The sequence below is a fragment of the Pteropus vampyrus genome, unplaced genomic scaffold, assembly GCF_000151845.1.
Source record: "Pteropus vampyrus isolate Shadow unplaced genomic scaffold, Pvam_2.0 Scaffold336, whole genome shotgun sequence".
NCBI classification, from domain to species: domain Eukaryota; kingdom Metazoa; phylum Chordata; class Mammalia; order Chiroptera; family Pteropodidae; genus Pteropus; species Pteropus vampyrus.
This window is the reverse complement of record NW_011889117.1, coordinates 657046-669790: the sequence shown is the minus strand read 5'-3', so window position 1 is coordinate 669790 and position 12745 is coordinate 657046. Positions and strand designations below refer to the sequence as shown.

Sequence of the window (12745 nt, the reverse complement as noted above, 5' to 3'; positions counted from 1 at the left end):
GCTGCATATCAAGTGCTCAGTAGTCACATGTAGCTAGAGGCTATTGTATTAGCCTAAGCAGTTCTAATTATGCCTCCGTGTGAGGAAACTAAGGCCCACATGAAGTCACACAACAAGCCAGAGCCAGAGCTGGTTCTAGAAACCTGAGGAAATGCAGGTAAGCAGAGATAATCCATCCTTGCCCACTCATCCATCCATCAGTCTGTCCATTTGTTAATCCACTGTTCGGTTGAGAAATATCTAGTGCACACCTACTTTGTGCTAGTACTTGGGGCCAGGAGCTAATTTGCTGGGAGTAAGATTGATGGGTCCCCATGCATGGGGGGAGAGAAACTCAGCAGAAACTCTCACAATCAAACATATGACTCAAATTGGGCAGACACTTGGAAATAGAGAGGCCAGTGGGGGTCTGACCTGCTCTGGGGAGTTTGAGGTTTCAGAGGGAGACCTAAAGCTGATGTCCACCTGAAGGAACATGCTAAAGATCAGCTACTACTGCAAGAATGTTGTGGGGGAAAAACCCCTAATCTCAATGGCCATAGCAAGCAGCATTTATTTTTATGCTCCTGGGGCTGCGTGTTGACTGCCATTTGACTATTAGAAGCTGGGCTTGGCTGGGTGGCTTTGGTCCAGTTTGCGGGTTGGGTTCAGGTATACTCTCAGTTTGTTTGTTCTGGAGCCCGGGATGAAGGGCATTCGCTCCCAGGGCAGGCTCTTTTCATGGCAAGTCACTAGAGTTCAAAGACAAACAAACTGCACAAGCACATTTATATCCTCTGTCTGCATTAAGTCTGCTCTCATTCTGTTGGCCAAAACAAGTCATGTGGTTGAGCCTGATATCAGTGTGGAAGGAGGATGAAAGGAATAATTGCTCTGGAGCAATGACAATTGTCAATGAGTAGGAGCTTTAGGTGAAAGGGGTAATAGTATCCCAGGTGACAGATCCCAAGGTGGGATGGAATATGGGGTTCCCAAACTTCTAGAACCTTGGGATTTGTTTTCATCACCTTGATTGACCAAAATACACTACTAAAACTCCACAACACCGCAACTGAAAGTGGACCTTTGTGGCTGAAATATGATGAGTAATGGGGGTGGTGGTTGGATATAGTCCCTGGCCCCCATGTAGGCTGGTATGTCCAGGGGGTAGGGTATTAGGGATCTTGGGGATGGCTGTTGAGTGAGTGAGTGAGTGAGTGAGTGAGTGTGTGTGTGTGTGTGTGTGTGTGTCTGTGTGTGTAGATAGGTAGGTATGTGGGGGCAGTATAATAGGCACCAGAGAACACCCCTCATGCTGCCAGCTTTGCCCCATAGGCAGTCAGAACTGGCAAAAGGTAGGTCTAACATCCTCTGACTTGCTGCCTCCTGCTTTGGCCAAAAAGGGAGAAGGTGACACCTCCCTGTGAGGCTGCTAGAGAAAGGTCCAGATTTGGAAGAGCACAGTTCTAAGAGGCTGAGGGATCTGGGTTCAAATCCTGACTGCTCCCTGACTCCCATATTGGCAGCCCTAAAAGTGGTTTCCTTTCAGCTCTAGAATTCCTCTCTCCTGTGATTCTAGGAGAATAAGACAGAGAATAAAGAGGGAAGGGCTATGGTGAAACAATAAGTAGGACCTGAAACAGGGAACTGCTATCCCTGAAGGACAGGGTCTGTGCTTGGGAGTTCATCAGGAAGGAGAAGGAGCATTTTCTTCTCTCAGTGTGGTAGCTAGGAGGCTCCCCCCTCAACATAACTTCTCTTGAGATGTCGGTGCTACATCATGATGGGGCTTCCCCATGGCCAAATTAGGACAGTAAACCTGAATATTTCTACAACTGCAGTCTTTAAAATTCAGAATGTCCAAGAACTTGTTGCTAGAGTCTAAGACTTTTCCCGGAATTCTGAAATTTTGTACTTTCATGGTGCTAATAATTCCCCCAAAGTTATCTGGAGAACCACAGTAAAAAACAAGAACCATAATACAATTCTTGGCCTGGGTTTGCCTTTGTATATTTGACTGAATTAGCACCCAACAGTCATCTAAGTAGACAGTGGGAACTTTATTGCAGTATGCTTGAACTCCTGAAATCTGGGTTTGTTTCCATCATCATCATTGCCCCAAGACATCACACAGGTCCAGGACTCCTGTCTGGACAACTGTCACAGTCTCCTAAATGCTCTCCTGATTTATATCCATGCCTTCCTGCCCCCAACACAGTGTATTTTCCACACAGCAGCCACTTTATAGGCAAAGAAATTAGGAGTCAGCAGGGGTAACTGATTTGGCCATGGCTATGATGGTGAGCATCAAAGCCTTGGTGGGAAGCCAACTAGTCTGACCTTAAATTAGTCAGTAAGTGGTAAGAATAGTGCTTTAGGATCAGACTCTCCTGTGAGTGGATCCCAGTTCTGCCATGCACTAGTTGTGTAAGCTTCAGCACATGACTGTCTTTTGTATTTTAAGTTTTCTTGGCTGTAAAATGGGCCAGTAATAACCCCATAGAGTTCTTAGGAGGAGCCAAAGAGGTGAGACACAGCAGGGGCTGTCAGGGTCCCCATAGCCTTACTAATTCACAGTTCTGTGGCCAGTGTCTGCATCTTATTGACAGAGAGCTTTCTTCCAACCACAGACCTCTGTGCACAGGCAGAGCTGAAGCACTGAGGAATAACACATGTATGAGCATATTTCCACCATGACTGCTAGTATATGACTATCACAGCTTCCCTGGGTGAAATAATCCTGAAGTCTGTGTTTTATACTGTTTTACACTGTTTCCCAGGGCTCCCCAACAGAATTAAGACACAGATGCTCATCATGGTAACTGGCTTTATAACATCTTTTGCTGGCTGTCTCCCCTTCCCTGTTTCATTCCCTGACTACGCACGCTTTCAGTGTTTCCTGAGATCACCTACGTGCTCTCAAATCCATGTCTCAGGACCTGCTTCTGGGGAACCCAAACAAAGACTTAAAGCAATCATTTATTCATTCAAAAAAATATTATTAAGTTATTCTATGAGCCTGGGGATATTGCAGTGACAAGACAGAATGTGTCCCTGCTCTCAAGGAGCTAAAAGTTTGGGAATAGGCAATGACCACTAAAAAAATAATGCTATCATTTTGCATAGTGACAAGTATTGTGAAGAAAATGATGTAATAGTGATGGGAACAGTTTATATGGGGTGATCAAAGGGCCTCTCTGAAGATATAATATTTAAGCTGAGACATGAAGGATGAGAAGGGGCCAGCCATGAAACAATTTGGAGGAACATTCCAGAAAGAGAATAGAAATTACAAAGACTGAGATAAACATGTGCCTGGGGTATTAAAAGAGTAAAATAAAATTATGTAATTGCAGTGTAGTCAACTAGAGAGAAAATGCTAAAAGCAATTAGTAAGAAGTAAGTAAGTGGTTAGAGAAGTACAAGTAAGCAGAAGCCAGATTATTAAGAAGCAGGTTGTAGGACACAGTAGGAAATCCAGATTTTATTGCAGAGGTAATGGCAAGCCACTGGGTGTTTTCAGCAGAGGAGTGATGCGATCTGAGTTGACAAAACAAACTCTTTTAGGCTCTGTGTGGGAAATAGTCTGTAGGAGACAAGGGCAAGGGCAGACGCAAGGAGAACAGTTAGTGGGCTATTGCAATCATTTCTAAGATGATGGTGGCCTGCACTAGAGTTGTAGCACGAGAAGAATAGGAAAATGAGACATTTGGAGTTATATAGATCACAGGACTCACTGACAGATTGCCTATGGAGATTGAGGGAAAGGAAACAAATATGACTCCTGGTTTCTCCTAGTGCAACTGGGAGGATGCTTGGGTCATTTACTGAGATGAGTTACACTGGGCAGGAACAAGTTTTGGATGAGGACGTGTGTGTGTGTGGAAATGAAGAATTCTGTATTAAGAAGGGATGGTCATTAGACACCCAAGGAGAGGTGTCCCTTAGGCAGCTGAACCTTGAATCTGTAACTTCTGGAGCTGGCGGGGTTCAGGCTGGAGATATAAATCTGGGTCTTTAACCTGGAGCACAGCACTGTCTACCCAAAATAGAATGTGAGCCAAGTATGTAATTAAAAATTTCCCAGTAGCCACATTAAAAAGTAAAAAGAAAGCAGGTGCCCGCCTGGTTAGTACTTGGATGGGAGACAACCTAGGAAGACCTGGTACTGTAGGCGTGTAAAAAAAAAAAAAAAAAAAAAGTAAAAAGAAACAGGTGAAATTAATTTAAATAATATTTATTTAATCCAAATATCCCAAGTATTACTTTAACACATAATCAATATAAAGATTATTGATGAGACAGTTTGCATCGTTTCTTCGACAACCAGAGTGTATTTCACATTTAGAGCACATTTAACTCGCACTCATCACATTTCAAGGGCTCAGTTGCCACAGGATGGCTACTGGGTACCGGATGGTTCATGGGGCAGTGAAGGTTTTTCAAAGTCGGGAGCCTGGACCCACCCGGACCGTATAGAGAAGGCACTTCCGTTGGAACCACCCGGGCGGAAGTCGCAGCGAAACAAAAGTCGCTCGTGTGCGTGCGCGCGCGCAGCTGCGGACAGCTGTGAGGGTTACCGCACCAGCTGAGAGGGGAACTGCGCGAGCTGGGAGGAGCTTCGGCTGCGGGACGCTGGGCGCTCAGGCTGCGGGAGGTGAGCGGCGCGTCGGGTAGAGGTGGCCTGCGCACCCGCCCATTCCCGCGCCGGGGGCGCAGGGGCGGCGGAGGCCCGGAAATGCACGGTGTTCAAGGGGAGGATGGCGCGGTGGTCACGGTGCGGACCCTTGAGTCATACTGTCGGAGTTCGCACCCCAGCCCCTCTGCCTACTCGCGGTGACCTTGGGCAAGTCACCGCTCTTAACCCTGAGCCTTTGCGTCATCACCTGTGAATTAGGGATGTTAGTAGAACCTGTCTCACAGAGTTACTGTGAGGGTTAAATACGGTAATCCATGGGACGCCTTTAGCGCCACGACTGACAAAGTTGTAAACCACCCAATAAAATGGGATGCATTAGTGTTTATGTTTATATTGAGATGAGGCTGTTGTCTCATGGTTATTGCTGACTTCTACCACAGACGCCTCTACATTGTGCTATGAACGCATTTTATTTGTATTATCTATCATATTTCATCCTTCCAACAGGAGGTAGATACTATTATCCCTATTTTATAAATGAAGAAATGGAAAATCACAGAGTTTTAGAAGCTCCTAGGTGCCCAAAGGTACTTGGCTAGGGAGCAGTTGGGTCGGAGTCTAACTCTAGAGTCTTAACCACACTGCTTATAACCACCATGAGATGGGGTGTGGGCTCTGGATGTGAAGTTACTGAAAACTTACTGAATGCCAATTTGGTTTTTAATTCTCCCATCTCTGGGATGGGGGTAGGTAGGTACTATTTATATCCTTATTTTACAGATGTGGAATTGATGGCTCAGTGGCAGGAATTTGACTTACCCAAGGTCCCACAGGGGTCAGAAATGGGTGACTTTAAAGCTCACACTAAAAGTCTGCTGTTCTCTTACACTCGAAGGTAGGTTAGCATTGCTCCTATCTGAAGTGCTAGTAGCATATACAGCAGGTGATCAGTGTGGAGAGGTAACAGGCCACATCTGCTCATTTTACATGTACAGCACCTGCCATGAGCCAGTTACTAGAATGGGAGATGCTCAGGATGTAGATATGAATGAGATTTGTTTCCTGCTTTCAGGGACCTCCCAGCTTATGAGGAATGGCAAAAGTGTAAGTAGTAAGTAACAGCATACTTTAATGACTCTTGTGGTAGAGAATTAGAAGGAGGCTTTGAGAATCCAGAGCAGGACTGCAACCTAGACTTTGGGAATGGTGTTCAAGACAGTCTTCCAGGAGGAAGTATAGACCTAAAAAGTCGCATAGGAGTTGGCCAAGTCAATAGAGAAAAGATATACCAGCCAGAGAGAACAGCGTGTAAAAATGCCTAGAAAGCTAGTGAAGATCAGTACAAAGATGTCTGGTGTGGCTGGAGTGAGGCAGTCCGGCCAGAGATGTGAGGTCCCTTAAGAATATGTGATGGAAATTATATCTCCATCTCTTGTGCTTTGAATCACCTAGGTTTCTTCCTGGGAAGCAATCACTGTTTCCTATGCATTCTAGAGATGTTGTGAGCACTTACAAATATTTCTTAATATTTATACCTTAATATTTCTGCCTTCCTCCACAGATTCAATATAACATACTATAGGTAGTATCTAGCCCTTTGCTTCCTTGCTTCTGTTATGTATAGGTTTAGTCTAATTTTCTAACAGTTGCATCTTATTCCATTGTATGGATGTGCCATGACTTATTTATCTAGTCACCTATTGATGATATTTACATTTCATTCATTCCTTTGCTATTAGAAACATTGTTGCAACAGATATCCTTATACATAGGTCATTTTGCACATGTAAGGGTATATCAGTAGGGTAAATACCTAGGAATGGAACTGCTTGGTCAAAGGGTTTTTGTGTCTGTAATTTTGATGGAAAGTGGCAAATTTCCCTCTGCAAAGATTGTGCCATTTTCCATCCCTCTAGCTATGGATGGGAAGTTTGAAGACACTGATTTGAGACTCTTGGATGGTGGAAGGAGCCACTGACCGGACATATTGTACTCCATGTTAGATACTTTACTTTTGAATGAACTCAAAGGAAGATGCCCTCAGACAGTTAAGTGGTTTTCATACTATTGGGAGTCAGTGTAGCAAGGTAGCCAAGCCAGCTCTGCTGCTTACTGGCTGTTGGGGATTAATAAGTTCCTCAGCTTCTCTGTGTCTATTTTCGCATCTCTGAATGGAATAATAATAGTGTCTACTGCCTATTTTGCTTAGGATTGCTGTGAAGATTTTATGGATTAATATACTTAAAGCCTTTGGAACTGGCACCAAGTGCTAGTTTATTTTGTCAGGGCTTCTCATCTCATCTCTACCACACCTTTGTTTTGAAAACAGACTTTCTGGATTTGTATCTCATGTCTGGAACTCCACTGTGTGAAGTTGGGCAAATTGTCTCAGTTTTTTCATTTGTGAAATAGGGATAATAATAATAATATTATTAAAAGTATCTTCTTGTTTTTTTTCTGAGGATTAAATGTATTAATACACTTGAAGTGCTTAGAGCAGTGCCCTGTACATAGTGTTCAATAAATGTTGGTGATGTCTGTTATTCTTTTGCAGACTTTGGGCTGTTTTAGTGCCATGCATCATTTACAGTGTATCTTCCAAGTGCAGAGGAGTCTGAGGTGTGTGCCCTTGGCCTCTGGGTCCTGTCTGCTGCTCAGGACCTGCAGAACACACAGCAGTTTTCCCAGCACTGCATGTCCTAGCCCAGAGGGGCAACAGGAGCATGGAGTTCGGAAGGATTTCAGCTCAAGGCTGGCCACCGGACCGACTTTTCAGCATTTTTTAAGGAGTGCTTCAGTTCCTCAAGAGAAGCTGCTTTCTCCAGAAGTGGAAGACCCACCCCCATATCTCACAGTGGATGAACTTTTAGGGAGGCAGAGAAAAGGTTGGTTTTACTTTTCTTTCTTTTGGCTTTCTGCTTTGCTCTTTTTCCGGCTTCCATGGCCTGATTCTTAACTGTTATTTTATTACATACTTGGCTTTGGAGGGTTACAGTGTGGGAAGGCTGCTAAGTTATAGAACTTTAAACTCTACCAAGTAACATTAATATAAAGAAACTTATAGTATTGGTACACGCAACTGGAGGATAGAGTCCTGGGGAGTCCTCTTTGGTTACCTTTGGAAACCCTATAATTTCTGGTCTGATTTTTAGCTTGTCTTAATTATAAGGCAGCTTTCACAATTGGCGCTGTAGAAATTCACTCTTTATGTTTAGGCAGAGGTTTTCTTAGAAACATTATGCAATCAGTTAACTGCCTTGAAAAAAATGTTTGTTTGAAGAGACATTAGGGATAGTCAGACCTCTCCCCCTTTGCCCTGTTTCAAAAAGTATTTCTTTTATAATTCTTAAAGATTTGGTTGCAATCATATGGTGAAAATTATTTGTAAGTTGCTGTGTTTGTTTAACATTTTCCCAAATACTACAGTCTTCATAATTAAATTTTTAAAAATTAGTACAAAATATCACATTGTGCTGTACCATGTTTTCCAACCTGTCCCCTATAGTTGGACATTATGTTGTTTCAAAATTTTTATACTATAAATAATACTATAAGTGTCTCATCTCTATCTCTATGTATTTCTATCTCTCTTTCTATGAATAGAGATATAGATATAGATATTGATAGGTAGATATTGTTTCTCTTAATTTTTTTTTCCAAAATGAATCACTACGAGTTAAATTAGTAAATCATGGAGTATGTACACCTTGTGGCTCCTTATAGATATTTTGCAGTTCTTTATAGTTTGTTGCTCCATTCAGTCCCTCTCTGACATAAATATTGGTGTTTTCTTTTTTTAGACAAGGAAATTGAGTCAAGGAAAGTTTTTTAAAAAAATCCTGATTTTCCCTCCCCATCTCTCCTTTCCTTCCCTTTCTTTCTTTCAAAATTACTGCTGTTTTCTATTGGTTTTCATATGATTCTTTGTCATTCAACTTTTAACTCCATTTGGAATTTATTTGGGTCTCTGAATTAAAGTGTGCTGATGGGGACAGGGGTTGAAATAGGAATTTAGTTTGAAGAGGCTAACTAAATTGCCCGAGTGTGAAATTGATGTTCTTAAAACTTGGTGCAAAGTGTGTTTTATGTCATTATAACCCTGCTTGCTTTCATTTAGATATTTGAAGTTACCCTAAGAAGTTGTCTTATTTTTATTTTGTGGCTTTATGTACCCTCTGGCTACTGCTGCTACCTCCAGAGGCTGGAGGACCTCATTTTGAGAAGGAGGAGTGTAACATGTGGATTTAAATTTATTTTTTTCCTATGTTGATAATCAATGCTGTTAGCTAGCCTTCCCTTTTCTAATGGTTTTTATAACCATATTTCCTTGATTCTTAGGTGCATGTTTTCCCCATATTTTAAATGACATGGCTTACAATTGATGTATATATAGAATGTAGTATTTCTTTTATTCTAAAAGGTTCTCATTAATTTGGTAGTACATCTGGCAATTAAGGGTGACTTAGAATTAAGGTATGAGGGGACTTAGTGGATAATCAGTTGTGTCAAGTGTTTCTGGGGCATTTGAGAAGGAGACTGTTTGAGACATTAGTCCCTATTTATCTGCCTACCATGAAATCCCCCTCTTGTTGCAGTCTACCTTGAGACCTATGGCTGCCAGATGAATGTGAATGACACGGAGATAGCCTGGTCCATCTTACAGAAGAATGGCTACCTAAGGACAAATAACCTCCAAGAGGTATACATATTTCCTATGTATTTCCCCATGTTTCCTGGGTTTGGGTGAGACTCTCTACATTTGTGCCAGTTCTTAGATGCAGTTTTAGGAACAGGGTACAGCCTGGTGAGAGTGAGTTCCTTTGAGTAAAGTGTGTCAATGAGATTGAGGTATACATTTGTTTCAGTTATTTTTGAAACTTTTATGGTGGTACTCACCTTCATGCAAGGAACTAAGTTAAAAATGGACTGCAAGGAGGGAGAGAATGGGACTTAGTGTTTAATGGGTACAGAGTTTTAGTTGGGGAAGATAAAATAGTTCTGGAAGGTTGATGGTGGTGATGGTTGCACAACAGTGTGAATATATTTAATTCTACTGAACTGTACACTTAAAATTGGTTAAAATGGCAAATGGTATGTATGTTTTTCCAGAATAAAAAAAGAAAGGGCTGTGGGCAGTTATTTTACAAGGCTAATTTTAAAGATCATAATTTTCTTTTTTTCCCTTTCTTTCCACTCAGGCTGATGTTATCCTTCTCATCACATGTTCTATCAGGTGAGAATTTGTTCTTTACTTAGAGAGTGAATATATCATATATAATAATATCTGGCACTACCAGCGCTAACATTGCCAGGCTGGTCTATCTATGAGGATGAACCAATGGATTTGCAGTTTTACAGTAGTAGAGACAGTAATGATAGAACTGGTTGACATTTGCTGAGCATATACAGTTTGTCAGGTCATGTGCTGAGCACTGTACATTTATTAAGTAAGTAAATTCTCACAATGACTCTAAGAGATAGGTGCTGTCATCAAACTCAATTTATAGATGAGGAAATTGAGAGTGTGCTGACTCACTCAACTTTTCCTAAAGTTTTTCTTGCAGTTAATGGCACATGTTTTATGATGTAGTTCACATTATAGGGATTAGGGTGTAGTCAGTGGCTGAGGGACAAGTTCTTTTGAACAGAAATCGGTGGCATTTATCATAGGTGAACATACCCTGTTTCTTACTTAGTTTCTGTGTAAGATATGCTAATGTTAGTGTTTCCTCAGATGGCTATACTACCAATTCATTCAACATTTTCTTTTGAGAGTCTCTGCTACAAGATACTGAAATAGATGCTTTGGGAGATTCAGAAATGAACCTTTCACAGAGCCCGGCTTTAAGGGGCTTAGGCTGATATGGAAACTAAGACAGACAGACAAATAGCTCTAACATTTGGTGGAAAGCACTAGGTAAAAAAATAAAAATAAAAAAATCAAACAATAAAAAGGATAAATTGCTAAATACAGGGAAAAATATGAAGTGATAGCATAGTTCAAAGGAAAGAGTTGGGAAGGCTTTATGAAGTAGATTGCTTTTGAGTTTGGCTTAAAGGATTGTCGGGACTTGGAGTTGTACAGGAAGGCGTCATTCTAGGAATGGTGAATTATAACAAGTGGTGCTTCTTCAGTTACCTCCCTACCTACCTTCCCTAAGCCAAAAGGGTAGATAATCATTTAAAGGGTTGAAGGTTATTTTTATTTTCTTTCCATTGTCCTACTCTTTTAGATTGCTCTGTAGTTTATTTGCAGGTTCAGGTCTATCTCTTTTGCTCTCTATAGGGAGAAGGCTGAACAGACCATCTGGAATCGTTTACATCAGCTTAAAGTCCTGAAGACAAAACGGCTCCGCTCCCGAGTCCCTTTGAGGATTGGGATTCTAGGTATCCGGTAATTTGCAGATTTTGTGCGTTTTGAAACCTGGGCTCCATGTAGCTATATGTGCTAGGGTATTCCTTAGAGGCTGGATTCCCAGTGTGTGAAGAAATCTTTATCCTGTACTTTATGTCAGAAGCTATAGGATTAAATGAGATAAAACTCATAAAAGGCTTTTCATAGTGCCTTGAAGTAATAGTTCAAAAAGTGGTCTATCCTTCCAGAAATCTAATATAGCTTATGGAGGCACAGAGTTATGGATAGGGGAGAGTTTGGAATCTGATTCCTGAAGCATGCCCAAGTGAAGATTTAGATCTGCACTGACCAGTATGGTAGCTAGTAGCCATATGTGGTTATTTCAGTTTAATTAAGCTTAAATAATATTAAAAATTTACTTCTTCAATCTCACTAGCCATGTAGTGACTGCTCAGGAGCCACTCTCGACTAGTGGCTTCCAGCGTGAACACTACAGATTAAGAACATTTCTATCATCTTGGAAAGTTTCATTGAACAGCTCTCATCTAGATAGCTGGGAAGCATATTTTAAAAATAACTTTGTACCCTTTTGTTTCCAGAATGTAGTTAATATTTTTAACTTTAAAACAGACTGTGTCCATTTTAGAATAGTTAAATTAATTCTTCTTGTGATGGGTGAAAACACAGTTGGAGCATATCCTATTACACAGTTTAATGTACTAAGTGATACAGGAAGATGGGAGGATTATCTGAAATGTTGCATTTCAGTTCTTTCTTTGTAGACGTCCTTAGGTGTATGTTGGTTAGGAATTTGAGAAATCTCAAAAAGAGTTTTTTTAATGGTAAAATATGTAACATAAAATTTACCATTTTAACTCCCTTTCATTTTAACTCTTTTAAAATGTACAGTTCAGTGCCATTAAGTACATTCACATTGTTGTGCAACCATCACCACCATCTGTTTTCAGAACTTTTTCATCTTCCCAAGCTGAATCTCTATCCATTAAACAATAATTTGCCATTTGCCCCCTCACCTTAGCCTCTGGCAACCACCATTCTACTTTTTGTCTCTATGAATTTGACTACTCTAGATACCTCATATAAATGGAATCATACAATATTTATCCTTCGTGACTGGCTTATTTCACTTAGAATAGTGTCTTTAAGGTTCATCTATATTGCAGAATGTGTCAGAATTTCTTTCCCTTTTAAGGCTGAATAATATTCCATTGTATGTATATACACCACATCCATTGATGGACACTTAGGTTGCTTCACTTTTTGGCTGTGGTGACAAATGCTGCTGTGAACACGGATGTATAACCAAGAATAGTTCTTAAACACATGTTTTCAAAGAGTGTTTGTAATAAAATGGACTTTTTATTAATTTGATAGCTTTACTAATAACATTTTTTTAAGTTATGGAAGATACCAGCATGGATGGTTAACTCATTTCTTATAGGTTTTAGTAAGTATTTTGGGCAAGAAGAGGGATAAAGAGTATAAGTACAGTTGTGTATAAGTAAGTTTTATTTTTAAAAATAAGTTCCTGATGCAAAAAAAATATATATATATTTTGTGGCAAGTAATTTTCAATTGAGAAAAGAGGTGGTTCATACGTAAAAAGGTTTTTGGATGGTGGTTTAATTTTTTTCTAGGCATTTAATTGAATTGCTCTTGAGCCCTTTTCCAGTGGTTTTCTTGTATAGGAAGATGCAGGTTCCAGTGCTTTGGAAGTGTTGGGCTAATTTAAGGGATGATGCTAAACTATT

General features: G+C 40.7%; 1 protein-coding gene across 1 annotated transcript in view; it reads left to right on the top strand.

The window, feature by feature from the left end:
* The first annotated feature begins 4482 nt into the window (after positions 1–4482).
* The window catches only part of CDK5RAP1 (CDK5 regulatory subunit associated protein 1), a 29358-nt gene continuing 21095 nt past the window's right edge, over positions 4483–12745 (top strand). Inside the window, exons 1-5 of the mRNA XM_023522231.1 lie at positions 4483–4636; positions 7173–7503; positions 9214–9317; positions 9817–9851; positions 10905–11013. Coding sequence (XP_023377999.1) covers positions 7194–7503; positions 9214–9317; positions 9817–9851; positions 10905–11013 — 558 coding nt within the window. The 5' untranslated portion in view covers positions 4483–4636; positions 7173–7193. The remainder of the gene's footprint in view (positions 4637–7172; positions 7504–9213; positions 9318–9816; positions 9852–10904; positions 11014–12745) is intronic.